Here is a 26421-nt window from a genome sequence, read left to right on the forward strand (position 1 = left end):
CTCCTCCATGCAGCCCACGTGCTCTGCAGTTACCTGCTGGGGAGAGAGGGGAGTGTCCCTGCAGCCTCCTCCCACCTCGGACCAGCAAGGGGTCCGTGCCCCCACCTGTGCTCGCTGCCACACCCCATGCGTCCTCAGGGAACCTTAACCAAACAAAGGAGAAAACCAAAGGTCGCAGGCAGAGCTTAAAGAGGCCACTCTCTGGGTTTGGGAGCTGGTGGCTGGCGGCCGGGCCTCTCAGGACGGGCCGAGCTGAAGCACCTGGGTCTGGGCATGGACGGGGCTGGACGACCTCCCTAGGCCTTGGCTCCAGTCCCCGTGCAGAGGGGTCACTCTCCGAGCTCTAGACCCAGGGACCCATTGCCATGGACCAGCCAGAGGCCCCCTGCTCCAGGTGAGTGCTGGGTCTGGGCCCTGCCACCTGGGAACCCGCTGCTAACCCCATCCCCCCACCACCCCTGGCTCAGGGTTCCAGGAGCAAATGGGGGGGGTCCAGGTGGGGGTGGGACATGGTGCTGTGGGGATCCAGGAATGCAGTCTGGGCCAGGGGGTGTCTCCAGCAGCCCCTGCTGAAGCCAGCTCTGCTCCAGGACCCCAGGAGGGAGGCAAGGAAGGGGGGGGCGGGCACAGGCGTCCTAGACACCTCCTCTGGGGAGTGTGGCCTGGCTGCACCAGGTGTGGGAAAGGCACCAGGCAGGCGGGCAGGCACCCCCAAGGGCCTGGGCCAGAGGCGCCCAATGCCACTGGCCCTGGACGGCCCCACCTCACCAGCAGGCAAAGCCTTGGGCCGCCTGGGAGCAGAGCCTCCCACGAGTCCCCCAGGGGAGGCCTCCCCTACGGGCAGAGCGTGGGCCTGGAGCCACCGAAGGGGATGGGGCGCGTCTGAGCCACTGCTCATCGCGGGCACCCCGACGCCCCTTGCCCGCCCGCAGCGAGCAGGCCCGCGCGGCCGCCGCCCGCGAGCTGCTCCTGGCGGCGCTGGAGGACCTGAGCCAGGAGCAGCTGAAGCGCTTCCGCCACAAACTGCGCGACGCGCCGCGGGACGGGCGCAGCATCCCGTGGGGGCGGCTGGAGCGCGCGGACGTCGTGGACCTGGCCGAGCAGCTGACCCACTTCTACGGCCCGGAGCCCGCGCTGGAGGTGGCGCGCCAGACGCTGAAGAGGGCGGACATTCGCGACGTCGCGGCGCAGCTCAAGGAGCAGCGGCTGCAGCGTGAGCGCGCGGAGGGGGCGGGCGTCGCCAGGTCCCTGCCCTCCATCCCCTCCCCGTCCGTCCGGGACCGGCCGCCCTCCTTCCCGCCTCCCCGGGAAAGCCTGGCGCGCCCCCTGCCGGCCGGCTTCACTCACGGACCCAGGGCTGGGATACGGGCCCTGCAGAGTGGCCGCGACCCCCTATTCCTCATCCCTCCCCCCGCCCCCCGCACGTGCGCGTGGCCTCACGGCGGTTCTCCCTTTCAGGCCTCGGCTCCAGCTCCTCGGCGCTGCTCTCCGTGTCCGGTAGGTCTCCGGTTGGGGGCGCAGGCCCTGAGCTGTGCTCGGCCCCAAGCCCAGGCTTGGAGCAGCTGCCTTCACGCGGGTCCGGCTCCGTCCGACAGCTGCTCCCGGGGAGGCGCGGGTCTGGGAGAGCCAGGGCGGGGTGGGGGGGGCGGCACAGCAGGGGAAACTGAGTCCTGAGCCGAGCGGGGAGGGCAGTGGGCACCGAGGGTGAGCTGACCCAGCCGCCCCATCCTCCTCCCTATCTCCCTGGCCCCCGCCCCCCAGAGTACAAGAAGAGGTACCGGGAGCACGTGCTGCGGCAGCACGCCAAGGTCAAGGAGCGCAACGCCCGCTCCGTGAAGATCAACAAGCGCTTCACCAAGCTGCTCATCGCGCCCGAGAGCGCCGCCCTGGCGCCCGAGGCCCTGGGGCCCGCGGAGGCGCCCGAGCCCGAGCGCGCTCGGCGCTCCGACACCCACACTTTCAACCGCCTGTTCGGCCACGACGAGGAGGGCCAGCGGCCGCTGACCGTGGTGCTGCAGGGCCCGGCCGGCATTGGCAAGACCATGGCGGCCAAGAAAATCTTGTACGACTGGGCGGCGGGCAAGCTGTACCACGGCCAGGTGGACTTCGCCTTCTTCCTGCCGTGCGGGGAGCTGCTGGAGCGGCCGGGCGCCTGCAGCCTGGCCGGCCTGGTCCTGGAACAGTGCCCGGACCGCAGCGCCCCCGTGCGGCAGATGCTCGCCATCTCCGAGCGGCTGCTCTTCATCTTGGACGGCGCAGACGAGCTGCCGGCGCCGGGGCCCGCCGAGACGGCGGCCTGCACGGACCCCTTCGAGGCCGCCGGCGCCGCGCGGGTGCTGGGCAGCCTCCTGAGCAAGGCGCTGCTGCCCCAGGCCCGCCTGCTGGTGACCACGCGCCCCGCCGCGCCGGGCCGGCTGCAGGGCCGCCTGCGCTCCCCGCAGTGCGCCGAGGTGCGCGGCTTCTCCGACAAGGACAAGAAGAAGTACTTCTACAAGTTTTTCCAGGACGAGTGGCGGGCGGAGCGCGCCTACCGCTTCGTGAAGGAGAACGAGACGCTGTTCGCGCTGTGCTTCGTGCCCTTCGTGTGCTGGATCGTGTGCACCGTCCTGCGCCAGCAGCTGGAGCTGGGCCAGGACCTGTCACGCACCTCCAAGACCACCACGTCCGTGTACCTGCTGTTCGTCGTCAGCTTCCTGAGCTCGGGGCCCGCGGCCGACAGGCCTCAGGTGCAGGGCGAGCTGCGCCAGCTGTGCCGCCTGGCCCGCGAGGGCGTTCTGGGGCGCAGGGCGCAGTTCACCGAGAAGGATCTAGAGAGACGGCAGCTGAGCGGCTCCAAAGTCCAGACGCTGTTTCTCATCAAGAAAGAGCTTCCGGGCGTGCTGCAGACCGAAGTCGCCTACCAGTTCATCGACGAGAGCTTCCAAATGTTCTTCACGGCGCTGTCCTACCTGCTGGAGGAGGCGGGGCCCGGGGCGCCGGGGGGCGGGGTGGGGGAGCTCCTGCGCAGGGACCTGGCGCTCACGACCCGCTTCCTCTTCGGGCTGCTGAGCGCCGAGCGCGTGCGTGACATCCAGCGCCACTTCGGCTGCGTGGTGAGCGAGCGCGTGAAGCAGGATGTCCTGCGGTGGGTGCAGGACCAGGGCCAGGGGCGCCCTCCCGCGGCGCCGGCGGGGGCGGAGGCGTCCGAGGAGCTGAAGGACGCGGAGGAGTCCGAGGAGGAGGAGGAGGAGGAGGAGGAGGAAGAGGAGGAGTTCAACTTCCCGCTGGAGCTGCTGTACTGCCTGCACGAGTCGCAGGAGGCGGCCTTCGTGCGACAGGCCCTGCGGTCCCTCCCGGAGCTGGCGCTGGAGCGCTGGAGCTTCAGCCACATGGACGTGGCCGTGCTGAGCTACTGCGTGCGGTGCTGCCCCGCGGGTCAGGCGCTGCGGCTGGTCGGCTGTGCGCTGCCCGCCCCGCAGAAGAAGAAGAAGAAAGGCCTGATGAAGCGGCTGCAGAACAGTCTGAGCGGAAGCCCGTGAGTCTCCGCCCGGCCCTCCCCCAGGCCCACTCTGTGGGCACTATTCATTCAGGCCTGCGCACCTGAGGCCCATCTGGGCATCCACCCCCCAGACCAGAGGCAGGGCTTCAGGGCTGGTTCTGCCCACCCCCTTGTGGGGCAGCTTCCAATGCCCACCTTCTCCTCCCCCCAACCCTGTCCTCTCCATGCCACCCCATCCCCCCGCCATCCACATCCAAGAAAACGTCAGAGCATGGCCATGTAGCTCTAGACCAGCCCCTGCCCATGCTTTTTGGATTTTTTAAAATATATTTGTATTGATTTCAGAGAGGAAGAGAGAGGGAGAGAGAGAAAAAAAACATCAATGAGGAGAGAGAATCGGCTGGATCGGCTGCCTCCTGCACGCCCCACACTGGGGATGGAGCCTGCAACCTGGGCACGTGCCCTGACTGGGAGTCGAACTGTGACCTTCTGGTTCATAGGTCGACGCTCAACCACTGAGCCAGGCCCCTCCCACCCCCCCGTGCTTTCTCATAATGAGTTCTGGAACACGGCATGCCCCCTTTGCCCTGGGCCTTGGCACCGGCTCTTCCCTCAGCCCAGAACACTGCTTGCTGCCTCCCCGCAGGCCGGCCCCGACTCCTCCAGCTTCCCTGCGACCCCTGGGGCCCCAGAAGTGCCCACTGACCACCACATGCCATGACCTCTGTCCGTGGCCCTCCGCTGCTCCCTGGCCCTTGGCTCCAACCCGGCACCTGACCCAGGCGCTCAGCGTCTGTTCAGAGGACCAGTGTTAGGACGTGGACAGGGGCTGAGGACACGGACAGGCACAGGACAGGCACAGGTGCAAGGACAGGCACACACTGGGAATGCGGCGACATGGCCCCTGGGTGCACCTGGCCGGCTTCGGTGGGGACGCGCCTGGGGCCACGAGAGGCCGCGCGTGGGTTTGGGGTGAGGACAGAGGTGGCTGTGACACCTGAGGGGCACAGGGAGGAGGGGGGGACTGCAGCCAGGTGGCTCCCCGCTCTCTCCCCGCAGCTCTCAGGCCAACACCAGGAAACCCCAGGCATCCGCACTGCGCCCTCTCTGCGAGGCCATGACCGACCAGCACTGTGGTCTGACCAGCCTGACGTGAGTGGCCCTGCCCCAGCCCTGCCAGGGAGGGGCACAGAGCAGGGTGCCCAGGGGAGGGCAGAGGAGGGGCCCTGTCCGGGCTGGCTGAGGGGACGGGCTGAGAGCCTGTGGCCGCTGGTGTCCCATGCCGGGGCCGACACGGGGCAGGGCCCACCCCCAGCTTAGGGGCTTCTTGGGAAGGGGGCTGGCCAGGTTCGAGTGGGGGCTGGGCATGGGGGTGGGGGGACATGGAGGAGACCAGCCCACTGGCCCGTCAGTCCTGCCACTCAGCTCAGTGCAGCGTGTGCACCACAGCGTTTACGTGGCCAAGGAGCAGAAGCCACGCCCCCGGCCGCAGGGACCCGCTAACTACACTGCGGCCACCTTAGCTCGGCAACTCCATGGAGGCCGGCGTGTGAGGGGGAGGCCAGCGTGTGCAGGGGGAGGCCGGCGTGTGAGGGGGAGGTCAGCGTGTGCAGGGGGAGGTCAGCGTGTGCAGGGGGAGGTCAGCGTGTGCAGGGGGAGGTCAGCGTGTGCAGGGGGAGGTCAGCGTGTGCACGGGGAGGTCTGCGTGTGCAGGGGGAGGTCTGCGTGTGCAGGGGGAGGTCAGCGTGTGCAGGGGGAGGTCAGCGTGTGCACGGGGAGGTCTGCGTGTGCAGGGGGAGGTCTGCGTGTGCAGGGGGAGGTCTGCGTGTGCAGGGGGAGGTCAGCGTGTGCAGGGGGAGGTCAGTGTGAGCTCCTCATAAACGCGTGGTCAACAGTATCCTGGGAAGACTGGCGTGTGCCCAGGCATGCGCCCAGGGTCATGCCCGCAGGGACACGCCTGGTGACAAAGGCAGGGGCGCTGTGCAGCCGACGCCCCTCCAGCTGACCCCAGCCCCAGGGAGCAGGCAGTCTGCACAGCCGGGTGCAGGGAGCCGCTGAGGGGCCTGAGACTGACATGTGCTTTCGGACCCCAGGCTGTCCCGCTGCAGACTCCCAGACTCCGCGTGCCACGACCTGGCCCAGGCCCTGAAGGCGGCCCCCGCCCTGACGGAGCTGTGCCTCCTGCACAACGGGCTCAGCCAGGCGGGGCTGCGGGCGCTGAGCGAGGGCCTGGCCTGGCCCGGGTGCCGGGTGCAGACACTCAGGTGAGGCTGGGTCTGGGTGGACTAAGGGAGGGGACGGCCCCCCCCAGCTGCTCCTGAGGCCCCCTCCCCGCAGGCTGCAGCAGCCCGGCCTCCAGGAGGCCCTCCAGTACCTGGCTGGCGTGCTCCAGCACAGCCCCGCCCTGACCACCCTGGATCTCAGCGGCTGCCAGCTGTCGGGGCCCGTGGTGACCGGCCTGTGTGCGGCCCTGCAGCAGCCGGGATGCCGCCTGCAGATGCTCAGGTGGGGCAGGGGCGGGAGGGTGCTGGGGACACGCCTCTGAAGCCGGGAGGGGGTACCTGGGGTTTCCCCTAGCCAGGGGTGGGCAAACTTTTTGACTCGAGGGCCACCATGGGTTCTTAAACTGGACCGGAGGGCCGGAACAAAAGCATGGATGGAGTGTGTGTGTGAACTAATATAAATTCAAAGTAAAGGAGCGGAGGGGAGAGCAAGAGAACCCTCTGCTCTTTCGGCTCCGCGGGCCGGATAGAACAGCCGAACGGGCCGGATCCGGCCCGCGGACCATAGTTTGCCCACAGCTTCCCTAAACCCTGAGTAAGCACGGCCCCTGGAGACACCCCTCCAAGCCCTGGCCCCAGCCCTTGGCCTCGACCACTCTGCCAGACCAAATGTCCATCTGTGGTGTGGTGCCCATGGCCACAGTCTGGGTCAATGCTCCCAACACCCTCTCACTCTCCAAGGGCTTGGCCCCCAGCTCCCGCCCCCTTTCCCCAGCCTCTGGCAACCCTGATGGGCCGTCTTCTGTCACTGTGTACCTCTGGCCGGCCCAGGCCAGTCGCTCATCACTGCCCTCCTCTGCCCACCCCCCCGTCATTGCTGCTCCCTGCCCTGGACCCTGCTTCCCTCCCACCCACCTCCCCCCTTGTCCTGTGCCGTGTGCAGCCTGAGCTCCGTGGAGCTGAGCGAGCAGTCGCTGGAGGAGCTGCAGGCCGTGAGGACAGCAAGGCCAGGCCTCGTCATCACACACTCGGCGCTGGACAGCCGCCCTGCGACTCCCAAGGGACTCAGCACGTCCTTGTAGGCCCCGCAGGCAGCACAGCCAGGACGCCCGTCAGCCGAGGAGTAGCTCTCCCATCCGAGGGCGTGAGGGTGCTGCTGAGGGGCCCGGGCAGGCAGGGAGAGGCCCCGACGGGCATGCCCCCCCCTCTGTGGCCCTCCACAGGGCCCGGGATGTGCCCTTCCCCCACACCCTGGGCCCTAACCTCCGCTGGGCCCACTTCCTCTCCCTGGACCCTGCAGCCACCCCTTCGCAGCCCCGCGCCCAACAACGATGCTGAGAGCCCCCGTAGCTGAGCTGAGCGCCCGCCACGTGCGGACCTTTACCTGGTGGCCGGTGCGGTGACACCTGCACGGCCGTCTCCAGCTGCGGTGCTGCCCTGGCCCACGAGGTTCAGGCAGGGGCTGACCCTTGACCTGAGGTGGGCGGGTCGCCCTCCCTTCCCCGGAACGTGGGTCTTGCATCAGGGGAAGCCACCCTGAGGCCCTGTGGCCGAGCCCAGGGGTGTCCACTCGCTGTCTAGGGTCTCTGGCCACGGAGCCCAGGGCAGAGTGAGAAGGCAGTGGCCGGCTCGGCGGCGGCGGTGACGGCATGGCGGTGGGCAGCCCGAGCTGCTGGTAATAAATTCTCCTTTTCGGCCAAAACCGGTGTGGCTCAGTGGATAGAGCATCAGCCTGCGGACTGAAGGGTCCCAGGTTTGATTCCGGTCAAGGGCATGTACCTTGGTTGCGGGCACATCCCCAGTAGGAGGTGTGCAGGAGGCAGCTGATCGATGTTTCTCTCTCATCGATGTTTCTGACTATCTATCCCTCTTCCTTCCTCTCTGTAAAAAATCAATAAAATATATTTTAAAAAAAAATTCTCCTTTGCGTTCGTTCTTTGGTTCGTTGGTTGGTTTCTGTTCCGCTTGGCCGGGCATCCTGGCCATCTTCCCTTTGGCACCTGACTCACCGGCCCGGGCTGGGTCCCCATTTCAAGGATGAGAAAACCGAGGCTCAGGGAGCAGCCTGACCCGTGATGGACAGGCCAGCCGGGGGCCGCCCTCGAGTCTTCCCCGCCCAACACTGCTGGGCGTGGCCAGCTCCTGAGGCCCCGCCCAGTAGAGGGGGACTCCTCAGAGGAAGTGCCACTCCAAAATCAACTTCCTTTTTTAAAAAAAATATTTTTATTGATTTCCGAGAGGAAGGGAGAGAGAGAAAGAAACATCAGTGATGAGAGAGAATCATGGATCGGCTGCCTCCTGCACGCCCCCTCACTGGGAGTCGAGCCTGCAACCCGGGCATGTGCCCCTGACTAGAATCGAACCCGGGACCCTTTAGTCCGCAGGCCGACACTCTAACCATTGAGCCAAACCAGCCAGGGCCATAATCGGCTCCAATCCAGTCATTCATTCCACAAAGCAGACAAAGATCCCTGCCCTCCTGGAGCTGCCACGTTGGCAGGAAGACAGACAGACGTGTAGATGGACAGACGTGTGGACAGACAGACGTGTAGACGGACAGATGTGTGGACAGACAGACGTGTAGACGGACGTGTAGACAGATGTATGGACAGATGTGTAGACGTGTGGACAGACGCGTGGACAGACGGACGTGTGGACAGACAGACGTGGACGGACAGACGTGTGGACGGACAGACGTGTGGACAGACATGTAGACAGACAGACGTGTGGACAGACAGACGTGTGGACGGACAGGCGTGTAGATGGACAGGCATGTAGATGGACGTGTAGACAGATGTGTGGACAGACGTATAGATGGACAGATGTGTAGACGGACGTGTGGACAGACAGACAGATGTGTGGGCAGACAGACGTGTAGACGGACAGACATGTAGATGGACAGTCGTGTGGGCAGACAGACATGTAGATGGACAGGCGTATAGACAAACACGTGTGTGGATGTACAGACGTGTAGACGGGCAGGTAAACGCTGTGGAGGAGAGCGTGGCAGAGCAAGGGACAGGCACAAGGAGCCGAGGGTTCCTGTTACCTTAAGGGGCCTGGGAAGTGTGACTGAGACACCCCCCCCGCCCCCCGATATTCCGAAGAGCAGTGTTCCGTGGCGGGCAGGGGTGGCCGCGGTCAGCTCGGGCTGCCCTGACCAAATACCCCAACTGGCGGGTTGTGGACAGCCGGAGCCTCTTCCCGGCCCTGGGGGCTGGCCGGCCCAAGGCCAAGGTGCCGTCAGCTCGGTGTCTGGTGGGGGGCCTGCTCCTGGCTGCAGGCAGCGGTGTCCTCCCTGTCCTCGCCTGGTAGAGACCTCGCCTGCCCTCTGGCCTCTCATACGGGCACTTGTCCCATTCTTTATATATATTTGGTTTGTTTGTTTGTTTCAGAGAGGAAGAGAGAGAGAGAGAGAAACATCAATGATGAGAGAGAATCATCGATCAGCTGCCTCCTGCACGCCCCACCCTGGGGAGTGAGCCCACAACCCGGGCCTGTGCCCTGACTGGGAATCAAACCGTGACCTCCTGGTTCACAGGTCGATGCTAACCACTTAGCCACACTGGCCGGGCTGTCCCATTCATGATAGCTCTTGACCTAACGACCTTCTAAGTGCCCCACCGCCAAATACTGTCGCTTCTGGGATTAGATGTCAGCAGAGAGGCAGACGTGGGACACGAGCATGCAGTCCCCAGCAGGGAGCGCGCTCAGAAGTGACAGTTGCAGAGGCAGAAGCCAGGCTGACTGCGAGGAGTGGGGACGGGCACTTGGGGACTTGTCCTCTCAGAGAGGTGGGCACCGCTGCGGGTTCTGAGCAGAGGGCACGGGCTGACCTCGCCACTCGCAGGACCGAAGGGCAGAGCAGAAGCAGAAAGTGGGGAGTGTGCTGGCCCAGGAGGCAGGGCAGGACGGAGAGCGGAGAGCGGGCAGGGCTGGAGGCGGGCCAGCAGGGCTGAGGGTGGGCCTGGGTGTGGGACACAGGCGGCCTGGGCGTGAGGGAGCGGCAGGGAGAGCAGCTGCGGGGGTGGAGGGTGGGGGGTTGGATCTGAGCGTCTCTGACTGGGGTCAGACATTTGGGTCAGCCCAGGGCGTGAGAGACAAGGATGGAGCAGGCCCAGGCCAGGGCAGGGGGCTGGGGGGGAGATGGAGGCTGAGAGGAGAGGCCGAGGAGCAGAGGGGACGGGGCAGAGGACACCTCTGAAGGACCTCTCCTCCGGGGCAGACGGGGGGCCACCCAAGGGCCCTGCCCCTCAGCTTGGGGTGGGATGGGGGCTGTAGTTCTACCACCGCCTGACCTCCGCCTCGCCCCAGCCGGTCTGCCCAGCCTCCTTCCCGCCCTCCCAGCACCGCCCTGGGGGCGGGGACCAGCCTCCCGTCCCGCCCGCCCTGCGCCGCCCCGAGGGCGGGGACGGTGGGGCCTTCCGGCCTGCAAGGCGTCCACTCGCCACTACTCCCTCCGGCCCTGGAGCAGCAGCTGAAGGACACGGCGGGGCTGCGGTGAGCCCAGACGGCTGCCCCCCTCCCAGGGCTCGCCCGGCCTCTCGCCCCCACAGCCCCCCCCCCCAGCACCCGGCACTGCACCCCTACACCCCACCCCGCCCCCAGGCGGCTTCCTTGGGGAGAAATGTTCCCGGGCAGAGTTCTCACTTCCACCCACAGGGCCGGTGCTGGGGTGCTGCGTGGAGAGAGCCGGAGGGTCAGGACGGAGGTCGGAAGAGGGGGGAGGGGTGGGAACTCCCTTGGGTCCCTGGAGATCAATATGAGGGGTTGAGGGCTCCAAAGTGGGGGATCTGAGAACCAGGGCTGCCCAGGTGGACCCACATTGGGGGGCACCAGCCACGTTCCAAGGGCAGGGGCATTGGGGTTAATAGCATCAAAAGAGGGAGACCCAACCAACTGGGGGTCCCCTGACCCCCACCCTTTTCCAGACCCCTCCGTTGAGCAAGGCTTTCCATGGCGGACGCCAGCGAAGACCCCACCGTATTCACTGCCCACTCTCTGCCCAGTGACCCCCGGCTCTGGGCCACCGTCACCAACGCATACTTGGGCACACGTGTCTATCATGATACGCTGCACGTGAATGGCGTGTACAACGGGGCCCTGGGGGACACACACCGAGCCGTCCTGCCCAGTCCCCTCAGCGTCCGGCTGGAGGCCCCCGCGGGCACCGGAGAGCAGCTGACCTCAACCTTCGTCCTGGACACCAACACAGGTAGCCACTGCCTGTCCCCCCCGCCCCCCGCCGTGTTCCAGGTTAGTGGGGGGCCCTCGCAATCCTATCCTGGCATCTCCCAACTCAGGGTGCCCGACTCAAAGAAAGGAGGGCCCCGGGGGGCTGCCTTGCAAGCTCGGCGGAGGGTGGGGTCCCGCACTGGCAGGGGTGGGTCCCCGGGGCAGCCGGAGCTTCCTCCCCAGGCAGTTGGGCTCAGAGGGACTCACCCCACAGAGGGGAGGGGGCGCTCACCCCCAGTGCAGAAAGGCCAGCGGCTTCTTGCCGTCCTGGGGGTGTGATGGGCCGTCCCTCCGCCCGCCTGGCAGGCTCCTTTCTGCACACCCTGGCGGGCGCCCGCTTCCAGGCCTCCCAGCGCATCTACGCCCACCGCAGGCTGCCGCACGTCCTGGCCTTCAGCGTGTCCATCGCCCGCTCGGCCGCGGGCAGCTGGCCCGTCACGGTGCTGCTGCGGTCTGCCTTCTCCCCAGAAAGCCCTGACCTAGACCTGCGTCTGGGGCCTGACTTCCAGGGAGCCCGGTGAGGAGGGGGCGGGGGGCAAGCCGGGTGGCCCCGAGGAAGCCTCCCCCTGAGACAGCGCGCTCTCGCAGGTACCTGTACGGCCACACGCTCACCCCCGAGCAGCCCGGGGGAGCGCGGCAGGAGGTGCACATGCTGTGGACACCGGTGCCCCCCGCCCTGACCCTGGGGGAGGGCGAGCAGGACAGGACCTGGGAGTTCCTGACCGTGGTGGGCGGCAGCCAGGCTGAGGCCCGGGCCTGCCTTTCTGAAGCCCTAGAGCTGCAGGCCAGGGGGGCGCTGTACCCCACCCACGCCCAGGCCTGGGCGCAGCTCTGGGAAGGCTGTGGCCTGGATGTTGTGGGGCCCCTGCCCCTGCGCCAGGCCCTGCGCGGTGCCCTCTACTACCTGCTCAGCGCCCTGCCCGAACCCGGGGTCCCAGGATATGTCTGCCATGGACTCAGCCCCGGGGGCCTCTCCAACGGGAGCCGGGAGGAATGCTACTGGGGCCACGTGTTCTGGGACCAGGTGTGCGCCCTCCGCCCCTGCAGCACGCACCTGCACGTGTGGGTGGCACACAGGCAGGGGGTCCCTGGGCCCGGGGCACGGCCTTGCTGGGGGTGGGGCTGTGGCTGGGGAAGCACGGGGACCTTGGCAACAGGGAGGGCTTCCCGGAGGCGGTGGCATCTCAGCTGGAGGATGTGTGGGGGTCTGCTGGGAAAGCTATCCAGGCGAGGGGGCCGGAAGGCACAGAGCCCCAGAGCTGGAGAGGGCCTGGCATCTGGCCAGGGCGGGGGGAGGGGCTCACGAGGCAGGAAGAGCCGTTGTAGGGGGGCTGCAGGCGCCGTGAAGACCTGTTCACTGGGGTGTGACACAGACAGATGTGCGTTCTGGAAAGACCCAGGTAGCTGCTAAGGAAACGTGGGGGGACGCTGAGGCCGGGCAGGAGTGGGAGCCGGGAGAGCTGGGACTTAGGGACCAGCGGAGCGGGGCGGTGGCCCACTGTACCCTCCGGGTAAGGCAGCCAGTGAGCGAGGAAGCCAGCTCCCCTCCAGCTGCCCACGCCCCATCCTGGCCTAAGTCCCAGGCCAGATCCAGGTGCCCCTGGGGAGGGGAAGCCCTGAGCCAGGGACCCGAGGGTGTGAGCTGGAGATGGGGACGTGTGGCAGGCAGGCCAGAGGTGCCCGGGACAGACTCGGGTGGGCAATAAGGAGCTATGCTGCCCCTGAGCCCCCCGGGGCAGAAAGGGGGCGGGGGGCAGGGGCGAGAGCTCGAGGCGGCCCTCTGCCTGTACCCCAGGATCTCTGGATGTTTCCAAACGTCCTCCTGCTGCAGCCCCAGGCCGCCAGGGCTCTCCTGCAGTACCGCGTCCAGACGCTGGGCGGGGCCCTGGACAACGCCCGGAACCTGGGCTACCGGGTGAGGGAGGCCCGAGTGCCCACCCCGCAGGGTCCCTCGGAGAGCCGATGCCGCCAGACCCCTCTGGGGGGGGGGGGAGGGCATCTGGGGTTCTCACAGGGGCTCAGCAGCATTGCCAGCCTGCACTGTACAGCTGGGAACAGCCTGGCTGCCCCCCAGCGGGTCCCCTCACTGCCCTGTGCCAAGGGCAGCCACAGTGGAAAGTGGCCCATGGGGGGGGCAATACAGTGGCACCCAGGAAGTGGCACCCAGGAAGATGGTGCCCCCTCTGCCCTCTGTGGCTGTAGGCGGAGTGCATTGGGAAATGTGAGCTACTCCCAAGCCCCCCGATGAAGAATCCGGTCTGCACCCCCCCGCCCTCAGGGAGCCAAGTTTGCCTGGGAGAGCGCGGGTTCCGGGCTGGAGGTCTGCCCTGAGGACATCTACGGGACCCAGGAAATCCACGTCAACGGGGCCGTGGTGCTGGCCTTCCAGCTGTACTACCACAGCACCCAGGTGAGACAGCACCCGGTGAGGCAGCACCCAGGTGAGGCAGCACCCAGTGAGACAGCATCCAGTGAGGCAGCACCCAGTGAGGCAGCACCCAGGTGAGACAGCACCCAGTAAGGCAGCACCCAGGTGAGGCAGCACCCAGGTGAGACAGCACCCAGTGAGGCAGCACCCAGGTGAGACAGCACCCAGTGAGGCAGCACCCAGTGAGGCAGCACCCAGGTGAGGCAGCACCCAGTGAGGCAGCACCCAGGTGAGACAGCACCCAGTAAGGCAGCACCCAGGTGAGGCAGCACCCAGGTGAGACAGCACCCAGTGAGGCAGCACCCAGGTGAGGCAGCACCCAGTGAGGCAGCACCCAGGTGAGACAGCACCCAGTGAGGCAGCACCCAGGTGAGACAGCACCCAGGTGAGGCAGCACCCAGGTGAGACAGCACCCAGTGAGACAGCACCCGGTGAGACAGCACCCAGTGAGGCAGCACCCAGGTGAGACAGCACCCAGTGAGACAGCACCCGGTGAGGCAGCACCCAGGTGAGGCAGCACCCAGGTGAGACAGCACCCAGGTGAGGCAGCACCCAGGTGAGACAGCACCCAGGTGAGGCAGCACCCAGTGAGGCAGCACCCAGGTGAGACAGCACCCAGGTGAGGCAGCACCCAGGTGAGACAGCACCCAGTGAGGCAGCACCCAGGTGAGGCAGCACCCAGTGAGGCAGCACCCAGGTGAGACAGCACCCAGGTGAGGCAGCACCCAGTGAGGCAGCACCCAGGTGAGGCAGCACCCAGGTGAGGCAGCACCCAGTGAGGCAGCACCCAGGTGAGACAGCACCCAGGTGAGGCAGCACCCAGTGAGGCAGCACCCAGGTGAGACAGCACCCAGGTGAGGCAGCACCCAGTGAGGCAGCACCCAGGTGAGGCAGCACCCAGTGAGGCAGCACCCAGTGAGACAGCACCCAGGTGAGGCAGCACCCAGTGAGGCAGCACCCAGGTGAGGCAGCACCCAGTGAGGCAGCACCCAGTGAGACAGCACCCAGGTGAGGCAGCACCCAGTGAGGCAGCACCCAGGTGAGGCAGCACCCAGTGAGGCAGCACCCAGGTGAGGCAGCACCCAGTGAGACAGCACCCAGTGAGGCAGCACCCAGGTGAGGCAGCACCCAGTGAGACAGCACCCAGGTGAGGCAGCACCCGGTGAGGCAGCACCCGGTGAGGCAGCACCCAGTGAGGCAGCACCCAGGTGAGGCAGCACCCAGTGAGACAGCACCCAGGTGAGGCAGCACCCAGGTGAGGCAGCACCCAGTGAGACAGCACCCAGTGAGGCAGCACCCAGGTGAGGCAGCACCCAGTGAGACAGCACCCGGTGAGACAGCACCCGGTGAGGCAGCACCCAGGTGAGGCAGCACCCAGTGAGGCAGCACCCAGTGAGACAGCACCCAGTGAGGCAGCACCCAGTGAGGCGGCATCTGCCCACCAGGCGTGGCCACTCCTGCTGTGGCCCTGCCCCCAGCTGGGACTTCCTGCCTAGAGCCAGTCCAGGCACCTGGGAGCCACGCATTCACTCCTGGTGCTGGGCGTTCACTCCTGGGTGCTGGGCATTCACTCCTGGGTGCTGGGCATTCACTCTGGGTGCTGGGCATTTGCTCCTGGGTGCTGGGCATTCACTCTGGGTGCTGGGCATTCACTCCTGGGTGCTGGGCATTCACTCCTGGGTGCTGGGCAGGGTGGGCATTGGCAGGAAATGCAGGCCCACTGAGAACTAGAATCGTGGGTGCCGGGGCCTCTGTTCTAACCTCTCCGCTCCCAGGACCTGCAGCTCTTCCAAGAGGCTGGCGGCTGGGATGTGGTCAGTGCCGTGGCTGAGTTTTGGTGCAGCCGAGTAGAGTGGAGCCCGGTGGAGGGGGAGTACCACCTGAAGGGTGAGGGCATGGCGGGAGTGGGTGGTCATGGGGGAGGTGGGTGGTCATGGGGGAGTGGGTGGTCATGGGGGAGGTGGGTGGTCATGGGGGAGTGGGTGGTCATGGGGGAGGGTGGGTGGTCATGGGGGAGTGGGTGGTCATGGGGGAGGGTGGGTGGTCATGGGGGAGTGGGTGGTCATGGGGGAGGGTGGGTGGTCATGGGGGAGTGGGTGGTCATGGGGGAGTGGGTGGTCATGGGGGAGGGTGGATGGTCATGGGGGAGGGTGGGTGGTCATGGGGGAGGTGGGTGGTCATGGGGGAGGTGGGTGGTCATGGGGGAGTGGATGGTCGTGGGGGAGGTGGGTGGTCGTGGGGGAGGTGGGTGGTCATGGGGGAGGTGGGTGGTCATGGGGGAGGGTGGATGGTCATGGGGGAGGTGGGTGGTCATGGGGGAGTGGATGGTCGTGGGGGAGGGTGGATGGTAATGAGCTGGTGGATGCTCTTCGGTTCAAGGTCAGGGTCATGGTCAGGTTCAGGTCAGGGTTAACCTGATGTTGCCAGCCCCACACTGGCCAGTGCATCGGGGCAGGTCTAAGACCCTGCACTAAGCACCATTGTGCCTTTGTGCCCAGGAGTCATGCCCCCCGACGAATACCATTCCGGGGTCAACAACTCCGTGTACACCAACGTCCTGGTCCAGAGCAGGTCAGACCCAAGACCCCACCCCAGCCCAGCCGTGCGGTGGGGGGGGGGGGGGGGGGGGACAGCCGAGTGCCAGAGCTGCAGCCCCCGCCTCTGCCCTAGCCTGCGCTTTGCCGCTGCCCTGGCCCAGGACCTGGGTCGGCCCGTCCCCAGCCGGTGGCTGGCCGTGGCTGATAAGATCAAGGTGCCCTTTGACCTGAAGCAGAACTTCCACCCCGAGTTTGATGGATACGAGCCTGGTGAGTGGACTCAGGGCCCCTTCGACGCCCCTTCTGCCTCCCAACGCCCCCTTCCCGACATAGGGTCCCTGTCCTCCTCACTCCCCTCAGCAGCCCCTCCCCCCCCCCCCAGGAGAGGAGGTGAAGCAGGCAGATGTTGTGCTCCTGGGGTACCCCGTCCCCTTCTCCCTGAGCCCTCAAGTTCGCAGGAGAAACCTGGAAGTTTACGAAGCTGTGACGTCCCCGCAGGGCCCGGCCATGACGTGGGTAAGAGGGGCGGTTCCCACGGCAGCCCCAGCCCTGCCCCCCTGGCCTGTCCTTCGTCCCCATGCCGTGGACCTCACCCCGGCGTGTCCTCTGCCCTCTGACCCCAGAGCATGTTTGCCGTGGGCTGGATGGAGCTGAAGGACGCCAGGCGGGCAGGGGACCTCCTGGACAGGAGCTTCGCCAACATCACCGAGCCCTTCAAGGCCAGCCCGGGCCCCCTCCACCCGTCCCCTGGCCACAGCGCTCCTGCGAGGGCCGGGGTGGTGGGAGTGGGAGCCCAGCTTCTGGGGTCACAGCACTGTGATGCCCACCCGACCTTCCAGGAGCAGGGACAGCGGCCCGGGGGGTGGGGGGGGCCTGTGTCCAGGCTTCCCGGCACTGACTGCCTCGCCCCTGCAGGTGTGGACGGAGAACGCAGACGGGTCCGGCGCCGTGAACTTCCTGACGGGCATGGGGGGCTTCCTGCAGGCGGCGCTCTTCGGGTTCACGGGGTTCCGGTGAGCGGGGTGACCGGCAGGAGGAGGTCACCGCCCCTGCCTGCCCTCCTCTCAGAACCGCCCCTTCTGCAGGATCACCCGGGCTGGCGTGACCTTTGACCCCATGTGTCCGACGGGGGTCTCCGGAGTGTGCGTCTCCGGCATCTCCTACCAGGGGAACAAGCTTGACTTCTCCTTCTCCGAGGGCTCGGTGACGGTGGGGGTCAGGACCCCGGCAGGGCCCGGGGCGCCCCCGCTGGAGGTCGAGCTGTGGCCGTCGCAAACCCGGCTCCCCCTGCGCCCAGGTAGGCTGCTACCCCCAGACCCACCCAGGGGCCCAAGGCCAGTGGCCCCCCGCCCCCCGCTGGCCCGGCGTGTGCCCTCCCCCTCAAGAGTGGCCCCCTGTCCCTGCAGGACACAAGGTCTCCTTTGCCCGCTCTGCTGGCCGGATACAAAGGTCCCCCTTGCAGGAGCCGAGGCAGCAAGTTCTGAGCCCGGAGTGTCCTGGGAGAAACTGCTGAAGACACTGGAGCCCACGGCACCCCCCTGGACACCTGTGGGCCCCCCAGCCCCGGAGCCCCTCACCTGGTGCTGTCCCGGCTTTAGGGACCTCTCGGGTCCTCCCCTCTGGCACTCCCTATGTGGGGGGTGGGCGGCTGGCTGCACCCGCTCCTCCTGGTCACCCACCCTCCACCTGGCAGCCAGGCTCACGGGCTCCAGGAAAGGTCTGGTTTCTTTGAGCTGAAGTTCAAGGCTGCCTCTAGCCCGACCCCTTCCCTGCCGAACCCGTACCCATAGCCTCCCACACCAGCATGCCTGCTCCTGCCCCCGAGGCTGACCCCTGCACCTGCCGTGCCCGAGTCACTCGTCCAGGGAGCGGTGGGCCAGGCAGGCGGAGGCCGAGGCGGGCGGGCCGGGCCTGGCGTGGAGGGCAGCGGGGATGGGGCGGGCTCGCCCTGCGGAATTGGAATTACTCTGACTCAGCCGAAGCGTCACCACCAAGAACTCCCCATGTCACCATACCGAGGCTCCATCACGGTTGGGTGCAGGTGCTCTGGGCTGTCCTGGGAACTCAGCGCCCTCCGTCCGTGGGGCCCCGGCCTCAGGGCCACTTCAGTCAGGTTGGACAGCCCCATCCCATGCCTTTCCTCAGCCAAGTGGGGTGCAGAGCAAGACCCCGTATCCTCTCTCTGACCAGCAGGAAGGACCGAGCCCAGGGTACAGGGTTCAAGGCCAAGGCCCTGGGCCTGTCTGTGCCGGCCAGGCTGCTCTGGGCTGGAGGCCCCGCCCAGCGTCTGCGGGGGCCACAGCCTCGCAGCTGGCACGTCACATGGGGTCCTCTGGGGTTTCCCAATGAGGAGAGGCGGCGTCCCCGGGAAACTTGGCGAGGGCCCTGCCTGTGCGCTGCCGGGAGTTGAGGTTGGGCGGGGGAAGCCGTCGGCAGGCCTGGCAGTGGAGCTGAGGCTCCTTTGGAGCCAGGCCGCCCGGTGGATCGAGTTCCAGCCAGTAACCTGCTCCCATCGAGCGAGTCGGTGGGTCCCGTTGGTGACCCCCCTCCCCCCGCTCTGGCCAAGTGTGTTCTGGACAGAGGTAGGCCAAGTTCTCCAAGAAGCAGACACCGGGCAGCTGAACTGTGACGGACGGACAGACAGAAGGGGATGCAAGGTGGGTGGAGGCCTGGGGGGTCCCAGGCCTGACCCTGTGTGGCTGTGGGGCAGCACATGGGTCACAGTGGCCTCCGAGGGAGGTGGCCAAGTTGTAACCAGCACACGTGTCAGAACCAGCTCCCCGAGTCCTTGGTGGCTCTCCGGCACCCACAGGCTCTCCTTCCCCCGCAGAGGCCCGGCAGGTCGTAGAGCCGTGGGGACTGTCCCGGGGCAGCGGCCCTGGAGCCAGGGGTGGGCACAGGCACCCGGGGGCACCGCGCTGCTGGAGCCCGAAGCGGCTGCACCTGTGACCACCTGCGCACGGCCACCCGTGACCACAGCAGGTGACCCTCTGAGGGGCTCGGGCGGCAGGGCACGCATGCTGGGCTCGGGCCCCTGGTAGGCAGCGGCCTGACTGGGTCAGGGGCCTTCAGCCTGCCCAGGACACAGCCTGGGTGCCCGCCACCTCATCCCCCCCTGGCTTGACTGCATCTCTGTCCTCAGCACCTGGGCGCGGGCGGGCAGCCTTGACGCCCATCACAGTCCTCAGACCATCCCGTGCGGGGCCATGTACCTGGCCCCCCACACAGGCTGACCCCTGCTCCCAGCCTCTCTCCAAGTTTTCCCTTCTTGGGCCGAACCTGGAGCTCAGGGCGGACGGGCGGTCTCCATCCCGGGCCAAGCGCTGGCACACTGCCCTCGTCCTTGGTCCAACTGGGACCAGCGCGCAGCACAGGCCAAGGCTATGTCTCCACCCCCAGGCCGTGGCCAGCGCACCTCGGCCTCAGGGGCCGGCTCGGGGCAGCACACACTTCTCAGCTCGGGGCTGGGGCGCTGCGGGCATGTGGCCAGGGAACCGTCTCTGCGGGCACATGGGGGATGGCTGGGCCAGCTGTTGATGTCGGGGGAGGCGGGGAGGGTGTGGGCAGGCAGTAATGTTGGGAATTCCAAGTGCAGTGGCTAAACAGGCCTCTCGCGCCAGCCCAGGCAGAGTGGACAGGCCAAGGGGGCTCCCTGGGGACGGAAGGGACCCTGGGTGGGGTGATCAAAACCCCAGCCACCCTGTGCTTAAGGCCCCTGCAATTAGCCTGCCCTGTCATTGGCGCGGCCACAGCAAGGCCCCGGGGACCTCACCCCAGCCACACAGGGTGTGTGCCTGTGTCTCCCAGCCCCGCTCTGCCAGCCCGCTGGCTCGGGGTGCACCAGGAGGTGAAATACAAGGACACGGGCCTGGCACCAAGGGGGTGTCCTCACCCCCCATGCCCGCCCTCTGCACGGCTGTCGGGGGGGGGGGGGGCGCTGTCCCTATGTGCATGAGCGAGACTGTGCGCGTGGAGGGCGTGTGGCCGTGCCTGTGTGCGCCTGTGTCCTGGGTCCGGCCGTACGGACGCACTGCGGGGCCTGAGATTTCTCAGAGTTACAGGGACCGACCCAGTGACCCACAGGAGATGGGCACACACCCGGCCCACAGACGGGAACGTGCAGAAGCGCTCCCCCTGGCCGGGGACTCCCACTCGCCTTGCACGCAGACACGTACGTGCACAGGCATGCGCGCACACACGCAGACGGGGCGGGCACACGTGGAGTCGGGGAGACACACCACTTATGCTCCGGAAGAAAGGCCACGAAACCACAGCGCCCAGCCCGGCAGCCGAGATGAAAGCTCGGGTTCCCAGACGGGATTCTAAAATGCGCCGGCGCCTCCGCCAAAAGCCGCAGGCCGCCCGGGCCCGGGGGACGGCCGGAGACCGCAGCCAAAAGCAGGGCGTTCCACGCAGGCCGACCCCCTTCAGTGCCGGGGTCCACCCAGGGGGTCTGGTGGTGGGTGTCCGACAGCCTCCCCGACCCCAGCCAGGAACCAGCCGGGGGGGCCCCTTCTGGAACGAGGCACTTTTTAATTGTGAGTGCGGGCTGAGCCTGGGGAGCGGGGAGGGAGGGTCTGGCTGGGGCAGGGGTTAGGGGACCAGGGACCATCAAGGTCAGGGTGAGGCCTTGGGGTCCAAAAGGGGGATCTTCAGGGTCAGCATCAGGAGCCCAGCCCGGAGCTGGGGTGGGCCTCAGGCCTATATATAGTCGGGTTCCGGGAGGTCAGGGTCCAGCCCCCGGCGGGACAGGGACAGGGCCAGCCTGTCAGTCGTAGTCCGAGTCGTCGAACTTGGTGCTGAAGAAGGCGGCCGAGTCCTTCGCCAGCCGGGACAGGTGCAGGGCCCCGGTCACCACCAGCGCCAGCAGCAGCAGGGGCGGCACCAGGGCCCACATGGTGGCCAGGATGTTGTAGCACTTGGCCTTGGAGGCCAGACGCCGGGCCTCCGCCAGGTCTCCCGCCACCTTCTGGTCCCGGGCCTGCAGACAGCGCAGGGCCAGGTCGCTACGTGCACTGGGGCCTGGGGGGCCTGTGTCCCCCACCCCAGGCAGCCCTGGTCCCCACCTCGGAGGGCCATGGGGACCCGGAATCTGGATGGAGGCGTGTGGCTGAGGGGACATTGCCAGGCCTACACCCACTCCCTTCACTGTCCCAAACTGGACTCAGGGCTTTGGCCCTGGGGCGGGGGGCGGGGGGGGTCAGCCTAGGGTGGGACTGCAGGGGACAGCTGCCTCCTCCAGGCCAGCATAAGCCCCCAAGGGCCCTCGGGTGGGGAGTCCGCTGGGGGTTTGCTCATGGGAACCCCAGCATCTGAAAAGCCCCCATCGCCTCTGAGCTCTTCGCAGTGGGCCAGACGCCTCTAAGGACACCCCTCCATCTTTTAGAAGCACCCCCTTAATGGGGACGCCCCTAAGGACACCCTCCATCTCTTAGAAACACCCCCTCAATGGGGACGCCCCTAAGGACAGCCTCCATCTCTTAGAAGCACCCCCTCAATGGGGATGCCCCTAAGGATGCCCCTCCATCTTTTAGAAGCACCCCCTTAATGGGGACGCCCCTAAGGACACCCTCCATTTCTTAGAAGGAAGCACCCCCTCAATGGGGACGCCCCTAAGGACCCCCTCCATCTCTTAGAAACACCCCCTCAATGGGGACGCCCCTAAGGACCCCCTCCATCTCTTAGCAGCACCCCCTCAATGGGGACGCCCCGCGCACCTTGATGGAGTAGGCCAGCGCCAGGAAGCCCAGGCAGCACAGGTTCAGGTAGAGGGTGCTGAACAGCGACCAGATCAGGTGGTCTCGCGGCGGGGGTCCCGGCGCCCCCAGTGCCACCGCCGTGTGGGCGGCGCCGTCGGCCTTGCGGGGCGTCGGGGCGCGGGGATCCTCGCGGGGGTACGCGGTGTCCATGGGTTCCAGCGCCGTCGCCTCGCTCCACGGCCGCTCCGAGGGGGCGCAGGGCCGCTTATACCCGGGCCCCAGGCCCAGCGCCGCCGCTAAATATACCGACAAATGGCAGAGCCGGCCCCGCCCCCCAGCCCCGGACCGCGCCCCACACCGCGCCGGGCCAGGGAGACCCCTCCCCGCGGACGGCCCGGGGGAGGGGAGGGGGGGACGGCTGTCACAGTGGGCACCGCGCTCCGAGGACCCCCTGCGGGCCTGTGCGCTGATAACCCGCGGAGCCTGCTGTGGGGGTGCTGTGGCTGCGGGGGTGGGGGTGCTGTGGCTGCGGGGGTGGGGCGCCGTTGGTGCAGCCCAGCCATCAAAGGCTCCTCCAGCCCTGGTGGGGCAGGGGCCAGCGCCAGGGAAGCCCTGAGGACCCCGGGGGAGGGGGCGGGGGAAGGGCCACAACCCACCTCCCAGAACTGAGTGCAGGCTCTGCCCCAACACCTTCCTTCAGCGTCCAGACTTGGGGCACAGTCCCCCCCCCCAGCCTCCCCTCGGGCAACACATCTTCCCTGGGCCTCAGCCCCTCCTGCTCTGACGCGGGACCCCGGGGCGGGGGACACCCTCCTGCGAGGCATCCCCACCCCCCACCACAAAGCACAGCCGCTGGGCCCAGGATTAGGTGCTGCAGGGTGGTCACAGCGGGTGTGGGTGTGGGTGTGGGTGGTCCCTCCCTCTGGCGGCGGGGACTGAACGGAGAACCAGCGGGAACAGGAGCTGCCCACAGACCAGAGCCAGCAGGGGGGGCTGTCTCAGCTGGAGCCCAGGCGAGCCGGCCCCAAGGGCAAGGCTCCTGCAGAGGCGGGTCACCTCCCTGACTCCAGCCCCCGGCCACCTGGCCTCCAGCCTCTCCAGGCGCCTGTGCAGGGCCTGGGGGTCAAGGTGAGGATGGCTCCAGCCCACGTGCATCCGGGCCCTGGCAAAGGCTCAGGCCCAAAGCCCGAGGGCGCCCATGGGCTGGGAGACCCTTCCTGCCACTGGCAGCTCCAGCCAGCAGGCCCAGCCGGTTTGGTGAGAGGATCGGTCCTTCCTCTCAGGGTTTCTGTCCATTGAGGCTGAGGCCTCTGTCCCTCCCGGGCCACTGGCTGCCTCTAACCCTGCCCCCTGCAGAGGAGCAAGGACAGACCTGGTGGGCCGCTCAGGAGGGGCTGGGGCCTGGGCTGCACCCCTGCACCCCACGTGCAGACACCGTGGCCTCCAGAGGACCCGCCAGACGCCCTCACCCAGCACCGCTGCTCCCAGCCACTCGGAGTCAGCGAGGCTTGTCCTCGGGGCCAAGGGTGATCTGGCCCAGAGCCCCTTGGGTCAGGGTCAGACACTGGGAAGGAGGGACCCCCCTCCTAAGCTCCTGGTCCAGCCGCTGCTCCCAGCTGGAGGCCAGAAACCAGGAACATCTGAGAAAGTGCCAGGACCCCTCCGAGCAGCACGGGGGGCTGTCTCAGGGGCGGGCTGGGGACTGGGCCGTGCCCTGGCCCAGGAAATGCCAGCAGTGTGACGGACAGGTGCACTTTATTGAGCTCAGCTGCAGACAGGTGTGTGTACAGGTGCAGGATGAAGGGGTGGGCGCCAGCGGGGGGTGGGGAGGACTCGGCACCTGCTGTGGCGGCGACTAGAAGCCTCTGCCACTCTGCTAGGTCCCTATCCTTACATAGAAGAGTCCTGGGTACAAAGCCACAAGAACAATCAGTCCGATGGTCATAAAGATGCCCAGCACCAGGGCCGCGATGTTCAGGCTCTTGGCGGTGGACCCATGATTCTGGGCCCCAATCACGTCCCCCACCATCTTCCGGTCCCTAGACTGGGGGAGAAGAGATGATGGTGAGGGTCTGGACGGGCCCTGGGGACAGCCAGGCACTGGGACTCAGGCCTGCCCCTGGCTGCTCCCCGCCCAGACCAGCCTCCACCTGCCCTCAGCCAGGTCAGGGACCCCCTCCCTGTTCCCTGGAGCCTGAGCAGGCCAGGCCAGGGGGGCCTCCCTCACAGCCTCTCAGCCTCTCCAGGGCCTCAGGGCTCCTCTCCCCCTGCCCTGGCCCCTTTGCTGGCCTCTCTGCTCCCCGCACCTCCAAACCTCGCCCCCCACCCCCCACCCCAAGGCTCAGCATCTTTGAGGACTTTGCCTTTTTCGGGACCAGACTTGAGGCCTGAGGGGAGGGTATGGAGGACGGAGCTGTAGTTGGGACGGAAAGGAGAGCTCCAGGGGGTGGAGACAGGTGGCGCCTGTCCGTCCGCAGCCCCCTCCACGCAGCCCCCCGCGGACTCTCACTGGACGAGCCGCCGCCTGACCCCCAGCACATCCGCACAGAAAGCGCTCACCAGGGCTCCCTGATCCCAAGGCCGCCTGGGCAGCAGACCTGTGGGGCTCGCACACGCTTTCCGGGGGGCCCCCCGCGCACCCACCTTCACGGAGTAGGCGAACGCCACGAAGCCCAGGCAGCAGGGGTTGAAGAAGAGGGTGTTGAACAGGGACCAGACGATGTGGTCGGGCACCACGTGCTCAGTCTGGACGTGGACCACGGTGGACATCACGGGCCCCGAGTTCTGGGGAGCCCCCAGCACAGACACCTCCTGTTGCTCCTTGATCATCTCCGGTTTGGGGAGCAGGTGGGGTCCCAGGTGAAGAAGGTGGACGCGCCCCGAGGCAGAGACGGAGCGGTGTGGCTGCAGCTGCTGGGACTGTGGTCAGGCCCCTCCCTCCCCGGGGGGGGGGGGGAGTTCTGATTTCTCAGAAACGTCCATTTCCTGGTGTTTTGTAATTTGGTGATTTGGCTGGTTCCCTGGGGGGTCAGGTGACACCCTGGGAGGTCGGCTGTGGTCCCTGGGGGAGGGCACTCAAGTCAGGACTTGTCTTGGCCTCTCATGGAGGCCGTTCTGGGCCGGGGGGTGGGGGGGGATGTTTCCAGCCTGGAGCCACCCCCCTCCCCCCGAGGCAGGGCCCCACCTGTGGTCACACAGACCCCACACTCCAGCCGCCGCCGAGGAAGCTCTGTGCTGATTCCACTTCTTTTTTCCTGGCTAAGCCTTCCTCTGAGTTGTTAACATAAAAAAAAAACAAAAAAAAACATTGAAACCCGTAAAGAATTTGTGTGAGTTTATTGGAGCCAAACTGTCCACATATGACGGGAAGCAGAACCTCAACGAATTGAGATGATGCTCCGGGGAACGGCGGTTACATCTGTATTTATACATGGCCGTCAAAGGAGGGACAGAGGTGGGTGACATGAAATCCATTGGGGATAGACTAGAGAGGCGGGAGAAAGCAAAGCGGGGGAGGGGGGGGAGCCCCTGGGATTGGATAGAAAGTAAAATGATGGATGTTAGGTCGAGGGGGGGGGGCGGGGTAAGTCCAGAGCCGATGCCTGCATCTGCAAGGTAGATGGTGACAGAGAGAACTGGCGCCTTCCTAGAGCCCTGGCCCGAGGCGGAATTCCACACCTCCCACGCCCTCCGCCCTCCCCCCACTACACAGCTGTAGAAAAGAAGGACCGATGCCCCCTTTTTGGCGCGGACTTCCCTGGCCCACCCTCGGACCAGCGGGTGTCGCCCGGGAGCGCAAGATGAAAACTTCCCCCTTGCCCTAACCGGTTTGGCTCAGTGGATAGAGCGTCGGCCTGCGGACTCAAGGGTCCCAGGTTCGATTCCGGTCAAGGGCATGTACCTTGGTTGCAGGCACATACCCAGTGGGGAGTGTGCAGAAGGCAGCTGATCGATGTTTCTCTCTCATCGATGTTTCTGACTCTCTATCCTTCTCCCTTCCTCTCTGTAAAAAATCAATAAAATATATTTAAAAAAAAAAAAAAGAAAACCTCCCCCTTTTTAATCGCCTGGACTCTCTGTGTTTCGTCTCCTGCGTCGCAAACCTCTCAGTGGACACATGGCAGGTGGGTGCAGGGACAATGAACATGATAATGAAGGGATTTGTGGTCTCTGTCCTGGCGCCCACCACGTTTGGTTGTGCCCCAGGGGCTCCAGAAAAAGGGAAGTTACACGGTACCCAGACATTTCAAGGGTGTGGGGGGCTGTTTCTCTGTTTTCCTCGACCCGCACGGAAAAAGGACAGGTTCCTGGGCGGAGGAGCTGGGGAGTAAGAAATTAAAGAAAAAATGAGACCAGACACAGAAATACCGTAGAGACAAGCTGGGATCCCGGTGGGAGGCTGTCACTCTGATGGAGGGACAGTCACCCCCACCACAGCATTTATTAGTTTCCAAAAGGGGGGGGTTAAGGTCAAAGGAGTTTTGGGTGTGCCCAGGTCCTATTCATTCCTCATTCCTGGTACCAGGACGGGATTTAGCATATCAAGACCTGGGTAAGTCAAGGTCCTATGTGTGGAGGGCAGGAAGGGACTAAGCCCTGGGGTCTGAAGTCAGAGTAGAAAAATTTTTTAAACAGCTATTTGGAAAGGTCACCCCTCACAGGCACTGAGTCCCTTCAACAAAGGAAATAGTTTCTACCCGACCACTGCTCCCCTGCGTGCCAGAGGCATGACAGAGCTGTCCCTGCGACGACCAACCCATATAGGGAAGGACCAACCCATATAGGGAAGGGTCCGGTGTAGAACTTCCTCACTGCGCGAGTA

The 26421-nt window shown here is 66.4% G+C and overlaps 4 protein-coding genes across 4 annotated transcripts; 2 read left to right on the forward strand and 2 right to left on the reverse strand.

Moving 5' to 3' along the window:
* Positions 1–365: 365 nt before the first annotated feature.
* Positions 366–7608, forward strand: NLRP6 (NLR family pyrin domain containing 6; the record flags this gene model as incomplete). Its single annotated transcript, XM_080687945.1, has 8 exons — positions 366–394; positions 933–1213; positions 1459–1497; positions 1762–3514; positions 4538–4630; positions 5572–5742; positions 5816–5983; positions 6644–7608. 8 exons carry the CDS (start codon positions 366–368, stop codon positions 6780–6782), a joined length of 2673 nt encoding a protein of 890 aa, XP_080544071.1. The 3' UTR covers positions 6783–7608.
* A 3048-nt stretch (positions 7609–10656) lies between these two features.
* On the forward strand, positions 10657–17419 carry PGGHG (protein-glucosylgalactosylhydroxylysine glucosidase; the record flags this gene model as incomplete). The annotated part of the gene is made up of 13 exons (XM_080640072.1): positions 10657–10915; positions 11242–11452; positions 11524–11959; positions 12731–12850; positions 13214–13345; positions 15139–15250; positions 15862–15934; positions 16034–16170; positions 16283–16416; positions 16524–16619; positions 16816–16913; positions 16986–17197; positions 17307–17419. 13 exons carry the CDS (start codon positions 10657–10659, stop codon positions 17411–17413), a joined length of 2127 nt encoding a protein of 708 aa, XP_080496198.1. The 3' UTR covers positions 17414–17419.
* A 3130-nt stretch (positions 17420–20549) lies between these two features.
* Positions 20550–21988, reverse strand: IFITM5 (interferon induced transmembrane protein 5). The gene is made up of 2 exons (XM_080640779.1): positions 21618–21988; positions 20550–20881 (listed from the first exon to the last, which is right to left on the reverse strand). The coding sequence occupies exons 1-2, from the start codon at positions 21807–21809 to the stop codon at positions 20669–20671; spliced, it is 405 nt and encodes a 134-aa protein (XP_080496905.1). The 5' UTR covers positions 21810–21988; the 3' UTR covers positions 20550–20668.
* A 1349-nt stretch (positions 21989–23337) lies between these two features.
* Positions 23338–25051, reverse strand: LOC308234702 (interferon-induced transmembrane protein 2-like). The gene is made up of 2 exons (XM_080642939.1): positions 24243–25051; positions 23338–23643 (listed from the first exon to the last, which is right to left on the reverse strand). The coding sequence occupies exons 1-2, from the start codon at positions 24426–24428 to the stop codon at positions 23476–23478; spliced, it is 354 nt and encodes a 117-aa protein (XP_080499065.1). The 5' UTR covers positions 24429–25051; the 3' UTR covers positions 23338–23475.
* Positions 25052–26421: the final 1370 nt, after the last annotated feature.

This window comes from Plecotus auritus (genome assembly GCF_963455305.1).
Source record: "Plecotus auritus genome assembly, chromosome: 9".
NCBI lineage: Eukaryota > Metazoa > Chordata > Mammalia > Chiroptera > Vespertilionidae > Plecotus > Plecotus auritus.

Coding starts and splice junctions, on each gene's coding strand:
- LOC308234702 (XM_080642939.1), bottom strand. CDS start 24,428: ATGATCAAGGAGCAACAGGAGGTGTCTGTGCTGGGGGCTCCCCAGAAC. Junction 23,644..24,242: donor CGTTCGCCTACTCCGTGAAG/GTGGGTGCGCGG, acceptor CTTCTCCCCCAG/TCTAGGGACCGGAAGATGGT.
- IFITM5 (XM_080640779.1), bottom strand. CDS start 21,809: ATGGACACCGCGTACCCCCGCGAGGATCCCCGCGCCCCGACGCCCCGC. Junction 20,882..21,617: donor CGCTGGCCTACTCCATCAAG/GTGCGCGGGGCG, acceptor CGCTGTCTGCAG/GCCCGGGACCAGAAGGTGGC.